The sequence below is a fragment of the Pan paniscus genome, chromosome 5 (genome assembly GCF_029289425.2).
Source record: "Pan paniscus chromosome 5, NHGRI_mPanPan1-v2.0_pri, whole genome shotgun sequence".
Taxonomy (NCBI): Eukaryota; Metazoa; Chordata; class Mammalia; order Primates; family Hominidae; genus Pan; species Pan paniscus.
Window position 1 is genome coordinate 178,855,681 of NC_073254.2, and position 20,080 is coordinate 178,875,760.

The following is a 20,080-nucleotide window of genomic DNA, read 5'->3' on the forward strand; positions in this document are numbered from 1 at the left end:
TGCATGGATCAGAAGCTGCCCACCCAGCACTAACGTTGCTCACTATTAGGCTATTAAGTCCTTTCTATCAACCCAAAAATTCCAGCAGGAAGCCTGGTAAAGAAAACGCTGGCATGTGGGTTCTCTGCTGCCCCCAAACTCTTTATCCACCCCTTTCCCTGAGTTCTCACTCTGTCCCCGCTGTGTTTGGCCCCTAGGTATGTGAAGACCTACCTGTTGCCCGACAGATCCTCCCAGGGAAAGCGCAAGACTGGAGTCCAAAGGAACACGGTGGACCCGACCTTTCAGGAGACCTTGAAGGTACTTGCTGGACAGATATTCCTGTGCAGAGTCCTCCCCAGCCCGGGTGGAGCGCCTGGGGCAGAGTCCAGTGGATGGTGCTTTCAAACTCTTGACTCAGTTAGATATAATACAGACACCTATATGTTTCTTTGCGGCTCTGTCAATCAGTGCTAAGTTGGTAGAAAATAAATGTCAGCCTTTGTACAGGAAAAGTGCAGAGTCTGCCAGACTCAGGAATGGCTTTTGATTAATGATTTCTGAGAAGATGGTGAAAAAGAACCTGGCTGCCTCTTTGTCTCGGGCTAACACCGGGGCACAGGATAATTTAAAAAATTAGTTTGTCTTAGTGAATGTTTCTATCAAAGAGGTGCTCTCAGACAGAGTGCCCTGAAAATTAAACTCCTGAGTTACTGTCTTTGTAAAAGTGCCCGTTTATTGTATTTCTGACAAACTCAGGTTTCTTCTAATTTTATTTTTTTTAAATGAATCCTTTTATGAAAAATCTTACAAAGGAATTGTTTGGATTTTCACTTTCTATGATACTAAGAAATGTGATTGATGGTTGAGGGCAGAGATGGGGCCACGCGCTCTGATGTCGGGTGGAAGGCTGCAGCTGAGGTCTGGTATCTGCAGAGAGCTAGCTGGCTGTGGTGGCCCCAATCTTGGTGCAGGGTGAGGGGGGTAGCCCAGAGCTGCAGAGGCTACCCCGCCGGGGCTGGGCAGCCAGAGGTCCCCTCGTCTCATGCCTGTGACAGGAGAGGGCTTTGTTTGCCTTTCTTGGCAAGTAGGGGGTGTCTGTGAGCTGCCAGCCAGGGGCCATCTGGGCAGCTGGCACAGAGCCTTGAGTTCATTAAATAATAATAGCCCTTGTTTCCTGGGTCCCTACTGTGGCCAAGTGCTTTATATACAGCCTGGGGTAATTATTAGAATCCTCATTTACCCATGGGGAAACTGAGACCTACAGAGTCCTTAGAAATACAGCTCAAAGCCACAAAGGACTGGCGGTTCTCAAAATTTGTGTGCATAACATCCCATGGGGATTTACATTTTTAAAACATTTCTTATTTTCTTTTTTTTTTTTTGAGATGGAGTTTCACTCTTGGTCGCCCAGGCTGGAGTGCAGTGTATTATCTTGGCTCACTGCAACCTCCACCTCCCAGGTTCAAGCGATTCTCCTGCCTCAGCCTCCTGAGTAGCTGGGATTAAAGGTACCCACCACGATGGCCGGCAAATTTTTTTGTGTTTTTAGTAGAGATGGGGTTTCACCATGTTGACCAGGCTGGTCTTGAACTCCTGACCTCAGGTAATCTGCCCACCCCGGCCTCCCAAAATGCTGAGATTACAGGCCTGAGCCACCACGCCAGGCCTAAATTTCTTATTTTCTAAGATGCAGCTGTACTTGGACCTGGGGATTTTTTTAAAATGCAGATTCTGGGCTGGGTGCCGTGGCTCACACCTGTAATCCCAGCACCTTGGGAGGCTGAGGCGGGTGGATCATGAGGTCAGGAGATCGAGACCATCGTGGCTAACACGGTGAAACCCCGTCTCTACTAAAAATACAAAAAATTAGCCGGGCGTGGTGGCGGGCGCCTGTAGTCCCAGCTACTTGGGAGACTGAGGCAGGAGAATGGCGTGAACCTGGGAGGCAGAGCTTGCAGTGAGCTGAGATAGCGCCACTACACTCCAGCCTGGGTGACAGAGCGAGACTCCGTCTCAAAAAAAAAAAAAAAATGTGGTTATATAATTGGAGTTAAAAGGTTACCTACCTTAAAATGTACACAGAATCTCAAAGATATCACTTAAAATTTTTATCCCTGGGTCTTATCTAGTATATTGTGAATATTTTATAGTCCTGGGAAACTTTCCAGTTACAATTAAAATAATCGGCATCTCTAATTGATCCTAAATGCAAAATATCCCAACACCGGCCAGCCTCATCCTTAATAGAAATACGCATAAGAAGCGAAGGATGGGAAGCCGGGGAGGCCGATCCAGCATTAAAAGTCTCGCTAAAAGCCAGTATTTCCAATCACAATCACACCTTTGTGCGGCACCCAGGCTTTGTGCGACCTGGGGTGAGCCATCAGAGTACGATTCGGGTGGATGAGGCTGTGAGGACTGTCTCCAGCCAGTTTTGAGAGAAGTGCACATCAAATGTGAGGATCTAGAAATTGATCCTCAAATTTTTCTGAGCAGAGTACTTCTTAGCAAGCCTTTCTGGACCCAGGGAGACTTGTACCCCATTTGACACCACTGTCCTGGGGGCCTGGAGAGGATGAAGTGATCTCACTCGGTGACATTGGTCATTGCCTGGCCCTGCTCTCAAGTGATCCTTACACCTCATTCCCAGCTGAGCCTGGAGCAAGCCTTGTGGACCTAACAGGGCTATGGAAAATAGGTCTGGTTTGAAAAGGTAGATTCTAGGCCGGGTGCGGTGGCTCACGCCTGTAATCCCAGCACTTTGGGAGGCCGAGGCAGGCGGATCACGAGGTCAGGAGATCGAGACCATCCTGGCTAACACGGTGAAACCCCGTCTCTACTAAAAATACAAAAAATTAGCTGGGCACAGTGGCGGGCACCTGTAGTCCCAGCTACTCGGGAGGCTGAGGCAGGAGAATGGCGTGAACCTGGAAGGCGGAGCTTGCAGTGAGCCGAGATCGCACCACTGCACTCCAGCCTGGGCAACAGAGCGAGACTCTGTCTCAACAAACAAAACAAAACAAAGCAAAGGTAGATTCTGTATGTAGCAGGGAGTAGTCCTATTGATAGAAAGGGGCGAGCAATGGGTAAGGACCCAGGAGAAGTGGCTGAGCGTCGCCCACACACAGCTGGAGATGAGAGAGCTGCCGGGGGGCCCAAGCCCGACCCTGCTAAGTGGCGTGGCGTTCCAGTAACCGCTTCATTTCTCAGAGGGCAGCAGATGCAGCTGGCCAGCTGCCTGGACTAACTGATAAGGAGTGTAGCTGGAATATGGGGAATAATCACATCAATCCAGAGTTTATAGACAGAGATTGAATGTGGGGCAGAGTCGGAAATGGACCCATGGGCTGGGTGTGGAGGCTCACGCTTGTAATCCCAGAACTTTGAGAGGCTGAGACGGGTGGAGGGCCTGAGCCCAGGAGTTCGAGGCCAGCCTGGGCAATGTAGAGAGACCCCATCTCTACAAGAAATTAAAAGATTAGCCGGGCATGGCGACGCCTACCTGTAGTCCCAACTACTTGGGAAGCTGAGGTGAGAGGATCGCTTGAGCCTGGGAGGTGCAGGCTGCAGTGAGCTGAGATGGCACTGCTGCACTCCAGTCTAGGTGACAGAGTGAGATCCTGTCCCCCCAAAAAAGATATGGACCCATAGACTTGAGGGAAAACTGGCTAAAAGTTACCCAAAGGCAGGAGAAAAGGGAATGTGACCCAAGAAATGCCCATCTCCATGGCCACAAGCCACCCCAGCGGGGAGGAAAAGGAGGAATGAACTGAGGAAGCTAACCTGGCCAGCCAAGCCATGTGTGCCTGGCCTGCAGACGTCAGAAGTGTGGACAGAGCCTACAGGCAGCCCCCAACAGAGCAGGGGACGGCCCTGCTGCGCCTCCCCTCTGTTTGCAGAGGCTGAAGGAGGGAAATTACCGTGTCTCAGTTCCTGTTTTATTCCATCTCGTTCCTCGATTGGAAAGATGGGTAAAGGTGGGCATGAGGAGATGAACCCCAAAGCAAACAAACCGCCACAGCTGCTGCAAATGGGTGCAAGTGTCCAGCCTCACAGCAACAGCCGTGTCACGAGGAGTCACCATTCAAACCCCAAACAAGCGCCGGAGTGAGGGCAGCATGGGCCACAGAGGTCAGCAGCGAGACTCGGGCCTGGACACAGTCAGTGCACGTGAATCTGGCCTGCAGTGTTGGCTACCAGACCAAGGGAGGGAGGGTCACTGAATTTCCAAGCTTCTTTTTTTTCATCTGCAACATGGTTTGAATTATACTGACCTCATAGGGTGCGTGTGAAAGCTAAAAAGATCAATGCATCTGAAAAGCCTGGTATGAAATAAATAAGTGTTCAATAACTTGTAGGGTTTGTTCATTATTGAGAAAATCCAACTAATAAGCTTAAAGTGAGGCCCTCAGAGGCTGAGGTGGAGTCAGCCACACCTTGGGAAGGGCTGGGTGCCACTCAGGGGCCTTCGGCCTCTAGTCTCTATGGGGCAGAACCCATGCTTGGCTGGGGAAGGGGTTCCCTCGTCACTCTTGGGTGTGTTGGGAGCCCCCTGTGTGGACAGTAAGAACATCGTGTTGGCCTCTGCCAAGCCAGCACAGGCCCTGCATGCCTGAACACAGGCACCGTCCCTCCAGGGCAAACACGTGGTGTTGCGGGGAATGGAGGAGGGGGGAGTTCATGCTTTGCTTTAAAAAAAAAATAAATAAATACAGGCTGGTGCAGTGGCTCACGCCTGTAATCCCAGCAATTTGGGAGGCCGAGGCAGGTGGATCATTTGAGGTCAGGAGTTCGAGACCAACCTGGCCAACGTGGTGAAACCCTGTCTCTACTAAAAATACAAAAAAACGAGCCGGGCGTGGTGTTGGGCGTCTATAGTCCCAGCTACTCAGGAGGCTAAGACAGGAGAATCGCTTGAACCCAGGAGGCAGAGGTTGCAGTGAGCCAAGATCGTGCCACTGCACTCCAGCCTGGTGACAGAGCGAGATCCTGTCTCAAAAAAAAATTTTTTTTTTTTTTTTTTAGTATTTTTGGGCCTGTTATCATTATTTTTGGCCAAGCCTGGCTGGGTGCAGTGTTTAGATGCAAGTTCAAATCCTGTGTGAGCATAGACTTTGGCTTGATTTCTAGTAGGCGTGAGCTGGACAAGGACTTTCATCCTTGTCTTGTTCTAAGAATTGGGGGTGGGAGGCTACCAGGGCTACCCTTGCCTGTCCCCAGGCAGAGCACTGGGCACCTGGGGAGTAGGGGGAGGGGTTTTTGAGCAGAGAGAGGACCCCCCCGCCCCACCCTGGCTGTAAGCACCTTGACCCACCCTAACCACATCAGGTCCCTGGCTGCATCCGCATCTTGGACTCAGCCTGTGGGAGGGAGGCCTGCGCCAGGCCCCGGGAAGTGGGGCCCTGGGAGGTGGGGTCCAGAGATGGGGATCCTAGGAGTGCGGGCCCCGGTAGCCCAGCTGACCATCTCTTCTTTGCCTCTGCAGTATCAGGTGGCCCCTGCCCAGCTGGTGACCCGGCAGCTGCAGGTCTCGGTGTGGCATCTGGGCACTCTGGCCCGGAGAGTGTTTCTTGGAGAAGTGATCATTCCTCTGGCCACGTGGGACTTTGAAGACAGCACAACACAGTCCTTCCGCTGGCATCCACTCCGGGCCAAGGTGATGTCTGGTTTTGGACTGAGTGCCCTCCATCCCCACTGTGATAAATAAATAACTTTTCAGAGAGATCCCAGAAGAGAAAACGTACCTGGCAAGACTTGGACCCAAGACAGTGTGTGTTCGCCGGCCTGGCGCTGTGACTTTGAAATAGTTACTTTCTTGTGGGTGGGGTGGGCGGAGGGTTTGTTTTAACTGGCTCAGCTCTGTTGAGGTACCCGAACAGCCCCCGCCTCAGCATCATACACAGACCAGACTGGATCAGGTCCTGTGGCTTCCCCTGGCAGAGGCCTCCCTTTGTTGGTGGCTGACCTGCTGGAAGCTGGCCATGCCTTTCCCTGGGGGCACCGCCCGCAGCTATGCGGTCCCCCAGGGGGCTACAGTGTGTTGTTTCTAACCTTTCAACCCCAGGCACTCTCAATAATAGGTGACAATAACTAACAGTAATAGGTGACAAATGGCTGGACCCGATGCTGTGAGGAAGGCAGAGGCCGCCCTGGCTGGGATGTGGGGCTCCAGCTCCTGGTTTGGAATTGCACAGCGGGAGATAGATAGCACATGGGCTGGGGGTGGGTCAGAGGAGCTGATGGACTCCATTTAGGATCCGTGTCCCCCAGGCTATGCAGGTAGGAGGAGAGGCCTGGGAGAGAGGTTAGCATTTCTTGGAGACGCTGCTTTGTACTTTGCTGTGTCCAGATCCCGGACTGGAAGAGAGTTCATGTGAGACCACGAGGGATGAAAAACGTGGGCTTCTGCCATCTCTTTAAAAACCCCAGTGGGGAGGCTAGGCACGGTGGCTCTTGCCTGTAATCCCAGCACTTTGGGAGGCCGAGGCGGGCAGATCACAGGTCAGGAGATTGAGACCATCCTGGCTAACACAGTGAAACCCCGTCTCTCTAAAAATACAAAAATTAGCTGGGTGTGGTGGTGCACGCCTGTAGTCCCAGCTACTCTGGAGGCTGAGGCAGAAGAATCACTTGAATCTGGGAGGCAGAGGTTGCAATGAGTCGAGATTGCACCACTGCACTTCAGCCTGGCAACAGAGTGAGACTCTGTCTCAAAAAAAAAAAAAAAAAAAAAAAAAACCCAGCGGGATGGACTTATTCCCCTCAGCCAAGGGCCCACAGCAGGCCCAGCCTTCTGCTCCGACCTGGACATAAGGCACAAGGGCCATCTGGCTTCTTTTCCTCTCCGGAGCCAGCGCAGCTGGGATTCGCATTATCTCTGCCTGGAAGCTTCTCAGGTTTCAGCTGAGGCCTCCTGGTGAGCCACCTGCCCCCTCCCTGCTCCTCCAGGCAATGCCCACTCTCCCACTGCCTGTGCTGACTCCCCCAAGCTAGAGTCCGGGCTTAGACCTCCCCTTCCCAGTGCCTACCTAGAATGCATCCCCTATCCAAGGTCAGCCCAAGACGACCCAAAACCCACCTCCTCCAGGAAGCCATTCCTGATTACCCCTACCAGAAGTGGCCTCCCTTCCAGGACCCGGAGCTCAGGACGCCTGCCGTCTCTGGGCCTGATCTTTAGCCTCAGTGTCCCTTTGCTCCTGCCCCAGCCACGTTGCGGGTGGGTGAAGCATCTGGCTTCCATGCCTTCCGTGCCTTCCTCTCACCCCCACTCTGTCATCTCTCAGAACAGCATTGGCTCCTCCGGGACGCCCTGAGTTTCCAGCCTGAACTCCTTCTGTCCGAGGCTGAATCCCCCGTGCACCCTGCCTCTCCCACACCTCTGTCATCAGCTCGAAGACAAGGCCTGGAACAAGCACAGGGCTTGGCATAGGACAGGCGGCCACCAGGCCTCATCAGACTGAGCCTGCTCTGGCGAGTGGGTGAGGAGCAGATGGCACAGAGCTGAAAGGCATCCCTCCTAAAGCCAGTAGGGTGGGGAGTCCGCCCACAGGCCTGCCCCTGGGTTCTGTTCTGCCTCGGTTTCTGGCCGCTGAGGCTGGAGGCAGCCATATCTCATCTGGCACCCGAGGGCCAGGAAGACAGGGGCTGGCCCACGCGGGCTCCCAGGAGTCCTGAGGCCTCTGAGGGTAACTGAGAGGGCTGCTTCTCAGTGCTGGCAGGAGCCATGGTGGACCGGATGTGTCAAGACCAAACTTGTCCAACCTGCAGCCCGGGACGGCTCTGTTTTTTGGTTGTTGTTGTTTGTTTTGAGACGGAGTTTTGCTCTGTCGTCCAGGCTGGAGTGAAGTGGCGTGATCTTGGCTCACTGCAACCTCTGTCCCCTGGGTTCAAGTGATTCTCTGCCTCAGCCTCCCTAGTAGCTGGGATTATAGGCGCCCGTCACCACACCCGGCTAATTTTTTTGTATTTTTGGTAGACATGGGGTTTCATCATGTTGGCCAGGCTGGTCTTGAACTCCTGACCTCAGGTGATCCACCCACCTTGGCCTTCCAAAGTGCTGGGATTACAGGCATGAGTCACCATGCTTGGCCTCAGGATGGCATTGAATGCAACCCAACACAAATTCATAAACTTCCTTAAAACATGAGTTTTTTTGTGATTTTTTTTTAAGCTCATCAGCTGTTGTTAGTGTATTTTATGTGTGGCCCAAGACAATTCTTCCAGTGTGGCCCAGGGAAGCCAAAAGACTGGACACACCCTGCTCTAGACTCTTCCCAATACTCTCCTCCCACCCCACTGGGAGAAGGATGGTGTGGATTTCAGGCTCATCTCTTTCCCGGCCCTCTCTTCACTCACTTTCTGGTAAAACCACTCATGACAGAAGTGCCTTGGTGGGCAGGGAGGTGTCCTCAGACTCACCACACCCTGAGGGGCCACCCCCTGTGGCTCTGGACAGAGACTACACCCCATGCTGTCCCCAGTGTCTGTGCCAGTCCTTGGCATGGAAGGGCAGCGTGAATCTCTACTGACCTGGGTGGGGTGGATGGGGTGGAGGCTTGAGTTCATTTCTGTTTTTCAAACTCAGGCTGTGTCTGGGTTTTCGTAGAAATGTCTTAGGGAGTGTGCAGTGCCCTTGAGTCCCTTCACTTCCTCAGGCTCATCTGGCTCTGGTTCGCTGGGGTGGCCAAGCTGTTCCTCCCCATGCTGGGGTTGGGGAGGGTGGGAGTGAAACCATAGATGGAAGGAAGACCAGTCCTGCCACGGACACACCTGCTCCACCCAGGGCCTTGCAGGGGCCAGGGGGAAGCATCTGTGGACGAAGCTGAGACAACCAGAGGAACCCAGAAGGTTCTTGGGACTTGGGGAATCCTGTCCCTAAGCTCTGCCTCTTGTCCCCAGGCGGAGAAATACGAAGACAGCGTTCCTCAGAGTAATGGAGAGCTCACAGTCCGGGCTAAGCTGGTTCTCCCTTCACGGCCCAGAAAACTCCAAGAGGCTCAAGAAGGTCAGTGGCCTCCAGCTCCCTGGACATTGTCTGTGTCATTGTCTGCAGAGCCTGGTGCTGCAGGCAGACTGAGGTGGGATGAAGGTTTTCTAGCATTTCCTTTCTACGGCCCCCGTGCCCAGCTCCAGCAGCTCTTCTTTCTGAGCGATGCAGTGAGCCCGGGAGAGGTTCTCTGGAGCCCGTAGTGGGGGAAACGGGTGACCAGAAGCAGACGAGGCCTCTGATGCCCTCTCTACGCTCCTCTAAGGATGCTGCCCTAGGCCTTCCTCCCAGGGGCAGATTGGATGGTCTCTGGGGAAACCGTGGCCCCTCCTGAAGAGCAGAGGCTCCATGACAATGTGGAGCCAAGAGCACTGGTACCTGCAGGGCTCAGACGAGATAAATCCCCGCCCCCAGGCATGTGGGTAGCCGCTGCCCAGCAAAAGAAGTAGGTCAGGAAGGAGGGTCCTCAGGGACCCTATGGAGATTTTACTCCTTCAATAACGTGGGGCATGTGGAAAGCAGGAGGGTGGAGGAGGAGGAGGGCGGGGAAGGAGGACTGGGAGAATGCACATTTCTTTTTTTTTTTTTTTTGAGACGGAGTTTTGCGCTGTCACCCAGGCTGGAGTGCAGTGGCCCGATCTTGGCTCACTGCAAGCTTCGCCTCCCTGATTCATGCCATTCTCCTGCCTCAGCCTCCCGAGTACCTGGGACTACAGGCACCTGCCACCATGCCCGGCTAATTTTTTGTTTTTTTTCTTTAAGTAGAGACGGGGTTTCACCATGTTAGCCAGGATGGTCTCGATCTCCTGACCTCGTGATCCGCCCACCTTGGCCTCCCAAAGTGCTGGGATTACAGGCGTGAGCCACCGCGCCCGGCCCAGAATGCACATTTCTGTTGTGTATTTTGCTGACTCCTTATTTGGCTAGAAAAGGAAATTCTGCTACCCAAGTTCACGGGGTCACCAGCAGACCAGCAGCAAGTGCCCCATGGCCATCCCAACCTCCTAGACAGGGTCTCGGGGCTCTCACTTTCCCCCAAACTTCTGGCTACAACTAGACTCAAACTTCGGCATCTTCCCTCTCCTTGCGTTCCTCTTTACTCTTTGCTAGGATCTTAGTAATCCCTCCATCCTGTCCTCCACCTGACCACAGAGTGGCACGGTGTGGGCAGCGCCACAGCCTGTGGGCAGGGCCAGCAGAGCCCACTGCACCACTCCCATCTGCTCTCTCGGGGTCTGAGGGCTGTAGCAGATTCTCTAGCTGAGCTCTCGGTTTTGGGGTGGTGGTACTGCATACTAACATATCAGGAGACATGGTTTGACAGTGAATACTGGCTTTCCTTCCAGGGACAGATCAGCCATCACTTCATGGTCAACTTTGTTTGGTAGTGCTAGGAGCCAAGAATTTACCTGTGCGGCCAGATGGCACCTTGAACTCATTTGTTAAGGGGTAGGTATTCGATGTAATCAAATATTTATTGATGATCTAGTATACATCACAACATGGCCCAGAACCTGCAGCAAACACTAAAAAACGTAAGCCACTTAAAATGTCTTATTTTAGCTTTCCTATGAAAATCTAACATAACACATATTAAAGACCCTGATTTCCAAAAATTCACGGGATGTGTACATGCTGGAGTACTCGAAACCCTAATCTTCTCAGTTCTGTGATATCAGGAAGCCAGTTTTGAAATCAAGCATGAAAATGTAGTGTGGTCAGTAAATATTTCCTGAGCTTAACATCTCCTCTTGGACCAACAGTAAAACGCATGACTGTCCACATTTCATTCTCATTCAGTACAGGTGCATTGGCCCCTCTAAAAGTAAGGCAAATACCATTATTACATTGAATTGCAAACTCCCCGTCAGTGACATAGAGAAAAATGACGGTCAAGATAGAACTCAGGCTGGACGCAGTGGCTCGTGCCTGTAATCCCAGCAATTTGGGAGGCTGAGGCAGGTGGATCACCCGAGGTCAGGAGTTCAAAACTAGCCTGGCCAACATGATGAAACCCCATCTCTACTAAAAATACAAAAATTAGCTGGGTGTGGTGGCGGGCACCTATAATCCCAGCTGCTCTGGAGGCTGAGATAGGAGTCTTCCTTGAACCTGGGGGGAGGAGGTTGCAGTGAGCTGAGATCGCGCCACTTCACTCCAGCCTGGGCGACAGAGCAAAACTCCGTCTCAAAAAAAGAACTGAGCTTATGTTCTAATCTTGTTGCTTATCTGCATGGCCTTGGACAAGCTTGTCTGAGTTGATTTGCCTGAGAACAGGGTTAAAAGGAGATAACGTGTATCTGCAGTCATGGTGGGAGGCACCCCAAGGAGGAAAGATGAAGATGAGGGCCACGAGGCCTCAGCATGCAGCTCGCCCTTCATGCCTGATGCAGAATTCGGCCCTAAGGGAAATGTGCCGAGTCCTGTGGTTCCCACCCTGCTTCACTGGGGAGGGTGTGGATGTTGTGGACTTGGCACTTTTCTTAGTGCTTCCGGTCTGCACTGACGCACAGGCCTCAGGAGAGAAGGCCGTGTGGATGGCAGTGATTGCAGGGTTTGTGTTCCCTCTTCAGCTGTCTCACTCTGCCAGACCAACAAAAACTGAGACTGAAGTCACCAGTCCTGAGGAAGCAGGCTTGCCCCCAGTGGAAACACTCATTTGTCTTCAGTGGCGTAACCCCAGCTCAGCTGAGGCAGTCGAGCTTGGAGTTAACCGTCTGGGACCAGGCCCTCTTTGGAATGAACGACCGCTTGCTTGGAGGAACCAGACTTGGTTCAAGTAAGTCTGAGACATTGAGCCCAAACGTTTATACTTTGTGATTATCCTAATGGGTACCGTGCAAAGAAAATGCTTCCACCAGGGCAGTGACTTAACTGGTTTTGAAATTGCCTAGCCTGCCTTAATTGGAAATGCCTAAGTCTAGTTTTTACTCTACAGCTGAGCCATAATACAGCCAAGTATTTTGACAATTTAAATCAGATTTAGATCTGCTAAAGAAACAAAAATTATAGGCCTCCAAACGGGCTAGGTACAGTATTTGCTTTTGTTTCTGGCGTCAATCATAAAAGGATTATTTTCTTAAATGAAAATATCTTCTTAAACAAATGGCAATTCAGAAAGTACTTCATCAAAAGTGGTCAAAACAGCAATGCTGTCCAGAGCCGCTCGGCAGGGCGCCTCCGGCATGGTAGGTGGACAGCCCTCTGCTGTGAGGTTCTGTGCCTGGCACTGCTTCTGGCTGCCAGCAGTGTCCCTGACATGATGACAACCAAAAACACCTGCACACATCTCCAAGGACCTCCAACTGAGAACCAGTGACTGAAGAGAAATAAGCTTCACTGCTCCATTGCTTTTCAGAGATATTTTGTCCAAAGCATACTGTCTTCCTCTAAGAATCCCTTCCCATGGGCAAGCCCAGCCCCCAGTCTGAGATGGCCCCACCCAGCTAGCCATGCTGGTGTGCAACTATCCACTCCCTTGGTGAAGACCCAGCCCACCAAACCAGAGTCCTCGCCTCACTTTCAAACTACAGAACTCCGGGCTGTTAGAGCCTCGCAGAGCAGAGGGTGCCTGGGTGAATCCCAGTCTCAACACCAGCTTTGTTGGGGTGGGAGTGGTGGTGGCGGCGTCTGTCATCAGTGGTTGGCCTTTTAATGTGGACTTGAGGTGAAAAACTTCTGGCTGGTCATCATTTTTAAAGGGCTGAGAGGGGATGAAGTGGTGCCCTCCCCGACCATGGCTAAATTGTCTTCCTCTCTTACAGAGGGAGACACAGCTGTTGGCGGGGATGCATGCTCACAATCGAAGCTCCAGTGGCAGAAAGTCCTTTCCAGCCCCAATCTATGGACAGACATGACCCTTGTCCTGCACTGACATGAAGGCCTCAAGGTTCCAGGTTGCAGCAGGCGTGAGGCACTGTGCGTCTGCAGAGGGGCTACGAACCAGGTGCAGGGTCCCAGCTGGAGACCCCTTTGACCTTGAGCAGTCTCCGTCTGTGGCCCTGTCCCATGGCTTAACCGCCTATTGGTATGTGTGTATATTTACGTTAAACACAATTATGTTACCTAAGCCTCTGGTGGGTTATCTCCTCTTTGAGATGTAGAAAATGGCCAGATTTTAATAAACGTTGTTATCCATGTCCTCCAGTGCTTATCAAATGAGGTAAAAGGCCGGCTGGTGGGCATGGTAACTCCCCCCTGTAATCCCAGCAACTTTGGGAGGCTGCAGTGGATGGCTTGAGCTCAGAAGTGTGAGATCAGCCCAGGCAACATAGATACCCTATCTACAAAAAAACCAAAAATTATCCAGGTGTGGTGGTGCACACCTGTAGTCCCAGTTACTCAGGAGGCTGAGCTGGGAGGATTGAGCCCAGGAGGTTGAGGCTGCAGTAAGCCCCGACCATGCAACTGTGCTCCAGCCTGGGCCAAAGGAAGACCCTGTCTCAAGGGGGGGGGGGGGGGGGGGGAGTCACAGCTTTGCTGTGAGCAGCACTTTATTTTTTGAGACAGAGTCTCCCCGTCACCAGGTTGGAGTGCGGTGGCACGATCTTGGCTTGCTGCAAGCTCCGCCTCCCGGGTTCTAGCAATTCTCCTGCCCCAGCCTCCCAAGTAGCTGGGATTATAGGCATGCACCACCACACCAGGCTAATTTTCGTATTTTTAGTAAAGATGGGGTTTCACCATGTTGGCCAGGATGGTCTCGATCTCCTGACCTCGTGATCCGACCACCTCGGCCTCCCAAAGTGCTGGGATTACAGGTGTGAGCCACTGTGCCCGGCCATGAGGAGCATTTTAGAGGAGCCTGATGAGTGTTGGAGCAGTCTTTCTCTCCTGTGGAAACCATCTCGAGGAGGTTAGGTGACCCATGGAGCACCATGTCTTGGGTTGGTAAGTACAACTTACCAGTGTACCCCCAGGGACACCACGGCCCCTCACAAAACCTGGCCAGAGGACAGCATAGAGCCCAGGCGAGTCGGCGGTAGCCCTCCCACCCCACACACAAGCACACACCCGTGCTGCTTCGTGCCTTTGCAAAGCTTTTATTTCATGTCTGCGGCATGGAATCCACCTGCACATGGCATCTTAGCTGTGAAGGAGAAAGCAGTGCACGAGAAAGAATGAGTGGGCAGAACCAATGGCCTCCACAAGCTGCCTTCCAGCAGCCTGCCAAGGCCATGGCAGAGACTGCAAACAAACACAAGCAGTCTCTTCACAGCTGGAGTCTGAAAGCTCATAGTGGCATGTGTGAATCTGACAAATTTAAAAGTGTGCATAGTCCATTACATGTATAAAACACTAATAATAATCCTGTTTACACGTGACTGCAGCAGGCAGGTCCAGCTTCACCACTGCCCTCCTGCCACATCACATCAAGTGCCATGGTTTAGAGGGTTTTTCATACGTAATTCTTTTATTCTGTAAAAGGTAACAAAATATACAGAACAAAACTTTCCCTTTTTAAAACTAATGTTACAAATCTGTATTATCACTTGTATATAAATAGTATATAGCTGATCATTAATAAGGTGTATAAGTACAACAATGTATTCTGTTAAGCAAAAAAAAAAAAAAAAAAAAAAACTAAAAAAAAATCCAAGTGTCCTCCTCCACCACTCACGCTGGTGATCACTGTGCTCTCTGCCAGCTGCGTGGAGTGACGGGAGGAGGGAATCACTGTGTGTGCGAGAGTGCTTCAGACTCAATTTCCAAAATAATTTTCACCCCTCTAAGCATGTAAATATACAAAGATGGATCCTTCATAGAAATTAAAAAATCAATTTGAGCTCATTTCAAATACAGAACAAGTATGGCACAGATGGAAGTCCTGCCACGTTTCCTTTAATGATGCTGACTCTTGTATCACACAGGCCAGCATGAAGTTTCTTACTCAGACTTTACAGGCATTTTCCGTAATTCAATCAGTCCTGCTCCCAGCACAACACAGGAGGTGATTCGAGAATAATCGCGAGAATCAGGCCTGCTTGGCACTATGATACAACTGGGGAAAACAAACCAGGGCGCCTCCCTGGTTCCCAGCCCAGAATGTTTCTGTTGGGTAACTGCTTTTTAAAGGAACTGGGATCTGAGGGAGTTCCTAGACTTGGAGCACTAAAGACACAAGCGTGGCAGGGCTGGCAGCGCCCGCTATGAGCGCCCCTCTGCCCTTGGTCCTGGCCTGGCCGTTACAGGGCCTCGAACTCGTCGATGCGCTGCTTGGTGTTGCCCTGCCGGATCTGCCGCAGCGTCTTGTACTTGTCCCGGCCTTGCCTCATGTTCTCGTTGTGGATGATGTCATTGTGGGTCCTCTTATTCTCATCTCGGGCCTGGGACAGCTCACTGCTCAGCGTCTGTAACATTAAGCAGCATTGGTCAAGTCCCTTCCTCCCCATATGGCCCGGCCCGTCCCCTAGGAAAACAGGAAGGGCAAGAGGGGTGCTGGGTGGGGCTGGCTCACATCACTGCCCTCCCCAAGCCTGTCTGCTCCAAAAGCGAGGCAGGCTCCCTGAAGACAGAGCCCCTTGGGCCTCACCAGCAGCTGCCGCTGCACACGCTCGTTCTTCTCTGCCTCAGTGATGCGCTTCTCCTCATTGCGGTCATCCCGGATGCCCTCACTAGACAGCTCCGCGCTGTAGCCCGTGGGCTCTGCGCCCTCATCCTGCAAGCTCTCCTGGACATGGTAGCTCACCGGCTCGTACACAGGGGGCGGTGGGGGCGGGGGTGCTGTCATCACCAGGTGCAGCTCCTCCTTGGTCTTCACCAGGTCATCCTGGGCTTCTTTGGCCTTTGGAAAGCAAATTAATAAGAGAGGACTTCTCACCCAGAAGTCCTATCCTCCTGGCTATGAGAACAGACTGTCGCCTCCCTCTGTCCTGCCAGGCTAAGGCAGCACTGAACTGTGCTGGGCTGTGGCTTCGAAGAGGAGCACCCTCAGGGTGCATGGGGGGTTTACAACCCTCTGCATCCAAGACAGGAAGAGGAACTGTGATGCTGGAACCTGGGCAGTTTTAAAACTACCATTTCTTTTTTTACCTGTAACTCTAGACATTATATAATTTTTAGAAAAAAAATCCTGTTAGCATGAGTAACGGGCTCTGTTCCTAGCCTCCCTTCATGCCACAGTCATTATCAAGTGCTCTCCTGCTCGCCACTTGCAGTCCTTCCAACAGCTTCACACACACCCAGTCCCACCCGCCTCCATCCCAGCCCTAGAGTCGAGCTTAGTGTGGATCTGCTTTGTAGCCAGCTCTCCTCACTTAACAGGTACTTTCTCCAAAAACCTAAGAACCAAAGTCTTCCGCTTGCAACTTGGGATGGTGATATGGCTGTGTCCCCACCCAAATCTCATCTCCAACTGTAATCCCCACATGCTGGGGGTGGGGGGCATTACCTGGTGGGAGGTGACTGGATTACGGGGTGGTTTCCCCTATGCTGTTCTCGTGCTAGTGGGTGGGTTCTGAGCAAGAGCTGATGGTTTCAGTGTTTGGCATTACCCCCCTTTGCTTTTCTCTCTTCTGCCCTCATGTAAGAGGTGCCTGCTTCCCCTTCGCCTTCTGCCACGATTGTAAATTTCCTGAGGCCTCCCCCAGCCATGTGGGACTGTGAGTCAATTAAACCTCTTTTCTTTAACTACCCAGTCTCAGGTTGTTCTTTATAGCCGTGTGAGAACAGCCTAATACAGATCGGCAGCAGGAATGGGGGCTGGAACAGAGGCAAGGAGGTACTAGGTAGAAGCGGCCCTGGACAGCCGGGAGACACGTCCCCAGAAGGCACCTCCACAGATGGAGAAGCCACAGTGGGGGAAGGACGGGCCAGCGGGTCTGTGAAGGAGAGGAGCTGCTTAAAGCCTGGTGTGCAGTCTCCAATGGGAACCATCCCCAGATCTTCTCAGGGGCTGTGCCTTCCTGGAGGGCACAGGGGATCCCAGACGGAGCGACAAGCTCTGTGTGCATCCCACAATGAGAGCTACAGCTGACTAAACCTCTGTGCTAGGTCCTGGGCATGGGACCTCGCATCTGCAGAGCAACCTTATGAGTTGGGTATTGCCCCCATTCTACAATGAGGAAAATGAAGCTTGAAGAAGTGATGCTACTAGCCCCCAAATAGCTGATGAGCAGCAGAGCCCAGCTCTCACTCCAGCCTGGAGACGTCCAAGGAGCTGGATCTTTCCATGGTGCCCGCTGTATATACTAGCTGCAGGAGGTCATGTTTCAGGCACTGCGACCCCATTGCAAGGGGCACATATATAATTAGATTTAAAACCAGTTCCTGACCGGGGGCTGTCAGATCAGCACTGAACAGTTCGGGGTGGAGGGAGCAAAGTGGGTGAAAGTCAATCAGAGGTCCTCCCTCTATGAATCCAGCAGCTGCACTGACTCGTGTACAAAGTCAAACCCATCTCTTTGGGGATGTCTACTTCAATAGTACAGCTGGTATTGGCAGAGGATCATGAGACATCCCAGAAGCTTCCAGTGGTCTGAGCTTGAGCCAGACCTCTCCCCCAACCCACCCAACCTGCAGAAGGGCCCCACTGCAGGCAACTGGGCAACAGGTGCTGTGGCCGTGCGGAGGTGTCCCCCGTGCAGACTCACCCTGTGCTGCCACTCTTCAACTTCATCCTCCTTGCGCCTCCGCGCCTCTTCCAGGAGGGCAATCTTGGCAGTGTATTCTGCAAGCTCCGCAGCCTGGGAAGGGAATGCCAAGCTCACGTCAGTTCTGATATCCTTTCAACAGAGTCCAGTTGTGAATGAGTGTTCATGTGTGTTGGCAAGCAGTCTCCAACGTGACACCTGAGTCCCCGCCACCCCCACTCCATGGCCAGCAGGGTCCATTGTGCACCCCTGGCATCTCTTCCTGGATGCCCACACCCACCTTCAATGGGTGACCCTGGCAACAGCCCAGCCCCTTCCCCACCAGCTGCCTTCAGCCCCCCAGCAGATCAGTTTACAGCTTCCAGTCATGACAATTATTACAAGGCAGGTGTCACATTTTCCATCCTCAGAAGCAGCCTCTCTATAATTCAGCATCTTGAAACTCAGGCCATTCCTACCAGCTGCTCCTGGCTCTTTATCTGATCCACCGCCTGTCTCTCCAGCTCCTCCTTAGCCCGCAGTGCAGCCATACGGTCAGCCTCTAGGCGCTCGGCCTCCTCCTGTGCCCGCTTCCTCTCCTCCTCCAGCTGCAGGGCCCTCTGAATCTGCTCCGAGAGCTCTGCAGACACACAAAGCCAGAGCCACTCAAGCCCTCAGCCCAGGGACCTAGGAGCCCTCGCTTTCCATTCCCACCCCCAAAGCCACAGAGCCCTAGACCAAGTCACAGGTTGAGGGGATGTCTTCCAGTGACCCTGGAGGAAAGCACTTCACGGAGCTCATTGCTGCTGTATCCATGACAACTTCCTCAAGATGGCTAGAAACCCGTCCAACGCCAGCCAGGCGCCCTCTCTCTGGCATGCCTGACTCAACCCTCTTGGCGCTACTCTCCCCAGGTCAGCCGCCCGCTGTGCTGGTGGTCCACACTCCACTCAGAACACAGAACACCCTTCCCATGTGTGCTATAAGGGCTGCCAGTGAATACAGCATCTGTGGCGCCTTGTGTAATCGGCCCAGCTGCTGGGGTTGTTGACTGGAGCTGTGCTGGGAAGTCTGGCTCTGAACACGCCTTTGGGTTTTAGTCTAGAGGTCGAGGGCAGTGCAGCATGGCCCTGTCATTCATGGGCTGGGGGACTGTGGGCAAATCACTGTACCGCACCAAACCTTACTGTCCTCATCGGGGAAACTGGGTGATTGAGCACTTACCGCAAAAGACTAGGGAAATTTTAAAATACAAAGTCTTAGAACAATTAGCACCAAAGTTAAATAAGTACAGAACTGTTTTCCAAACCAAATAACCATTTTATCATTTCGGTTGTGAGTCTGCGCTGTGGGACACGTTCTTGGTTTCCTTCACGGTGAGTGGGTGGGTGGGTGTGGCCCCTGCCCCTCGGTGGAAATGCATGACCCAGTGTAGAGTGCCAGCCCCAGGGCGCCTGACCTCTCTCTGCCTTCTTTGTCTTCTCCTCATAGTCCTGCAGCCGCAGCATCAGCTCCTCCTTCTCGCGCATCATCTGCTCTTTCTCTCTCTCCACGGTTTCTCTCCTTTTCTTCTCTGTTTCCAGCTGTTGCCTGGTGCAGGGAAAAAGAGGCACAGGGAGATTTAGACTCTGGCAGGAAAGTGAGGGGTCAACACACTTCATGGGTACTTGAAGCTCCAGGATGGACTTGGTATCCTGAGGGCCACCCTGGCCTACTGCCAGCCTGAGCTGCCTGACAGAGCAGCCGCTCCAGGGCTGACACCAGGCTCAGCACCACAGCAACCGCCCAGAGACAAAGGCCTTGAAGATCCCAGCGTGGTGACTGGGTTCCATTCCACCACTCTCTCCCCATCAGCTCCACAGTCACCTGACAGGCACTGGCTGCCAGTGGCCGAGTTGGGAGAACACAGGCCCCCCAACTCTGGCCTCCCGCGCTCACCGCTCCAGCTGCTTCTGATGCTTCTCCTCCCGGGCCTGGGCCTTCATCTGCTGCACCTCGATGGTGTCAGGCTTCCTGCGGCGCATATACAGCTCATGGTTGCCCATGCAGAGCTGCAGGATCCGCTTGTTGATTCTCAGACGTGGGGCATAAAACACAAAGTCCTACAAAACAGAACAGGGCCACCTGGACTCAAGCTCCTTCGTTTGGTTTTCTTCTCCCAAACCATCCTTCACAAAGGTCCGGAACTTTTCTAAAAGAACAAATGTAGCAGAACAGGGATGGCAGCATCTCGGCACTGGGAATGTGCATTCTCCAGGACAGATGGAGGAAGGGCACGTGCTGCGTGTGTGTGCGGTTATGTGTGGGTATGTAGCACTGGGAAAGTGCATTCTCTGGGACGGGTGGAGGAAGGGCAGGTGCCGCGTGTGTGTGCAGTTATGTGTGGGTAGGGACATGCTGCATGCACACTGAAATGCCACTGCACGTTAACTGCAAAGCTTTTCCAAGGCGAGAACTCTCAGCCTTGGGAAACCTTTCAAGTCTCAGAGCTGCCTGCTCTTCCAGGTAGCCACCTTTCATGATGTCCTCTCCAGCCTCACTGCTG

At 52.7% G+C, this 20,080-nt stretch overlaps 2 protein-coding genes across 11 annotated transcripts in view; one reads left to right on the forward strand and one right to left on the reverse strand.

Annotated features, from left to right (window-relative positions):
• SYTL3 (synaptotagmin like 3) overlaps positions 1-13,109 on the forward strand; it is a 117,193-nt gene extending 104,084 nt beyond the window's left edge. For all 9 annotated transcript variants that reach the window (XM_034963163.3, XM_063605052.1, XM_055114282.2 and 6 more), the window contains 6 exons: positions 198-300; positions 5,468-5,638; positions 8,881-8,986; positions 10,315-10,417; positions 11,542-11,747; positions 12,733-13,109. In XM_034963163.3, the coding sequence (XP_034819054.1) occupies positions 198-300; positions 5,468-5,638; positions 8,881-8,986; positions 10,315-10,417; positions 11,542-11,747; positions 12,733-12,842 (799 nt within the window). In that variant the 3' untranslated portion in view covers positions 12,843-13,109. The remainder of the gene's footprint in view (positions 1-197; positions 301-5,467; positions 5,639-8,880; positions 8,987-10,314; positions 10,418-11,541; positions 11,748-12,732) is intronic.
• Positions 13,110-13,987: 878 nt separating this feature from the next.
• EZR (ezrin) overlaps positions 13,988-20,080 on the reverse strand; it is a 54,016-nt gene continuing 47,923 nt past the window's right edge. For both annotated transcript variants that reach the window (XM_034963169.3, XM_008959500.4), the window contains 6 exons: positions 19,474-19,637; positions 18,995-19,125; positions 18,015-18,175; positions 17,557-17,649; positions 15,498-15,749; positions 13,988-15,315 (listed from right to left, as the gene is read on the reverse strand). In XM_034963169.3, coding sequence (XP_034819060.1) covers positions 15,151-15,315; positions 15,498-15,749; positions 17,557-17,649; positions 18,015-18,175; positions 18,995-19,125; positions 19,474-19,637 — 966 coding nt within the window. In that variant the 3' untranslated portion in view covers positions 13,988-15,150. The remainder of the gene's footprint in view (positions 15,316-15,497; positions 15,750-17,556; positions 17,650-18,014; positions 18,176-18,994; positions 19,126-19,473; positions 19,638-20,080) is intronic.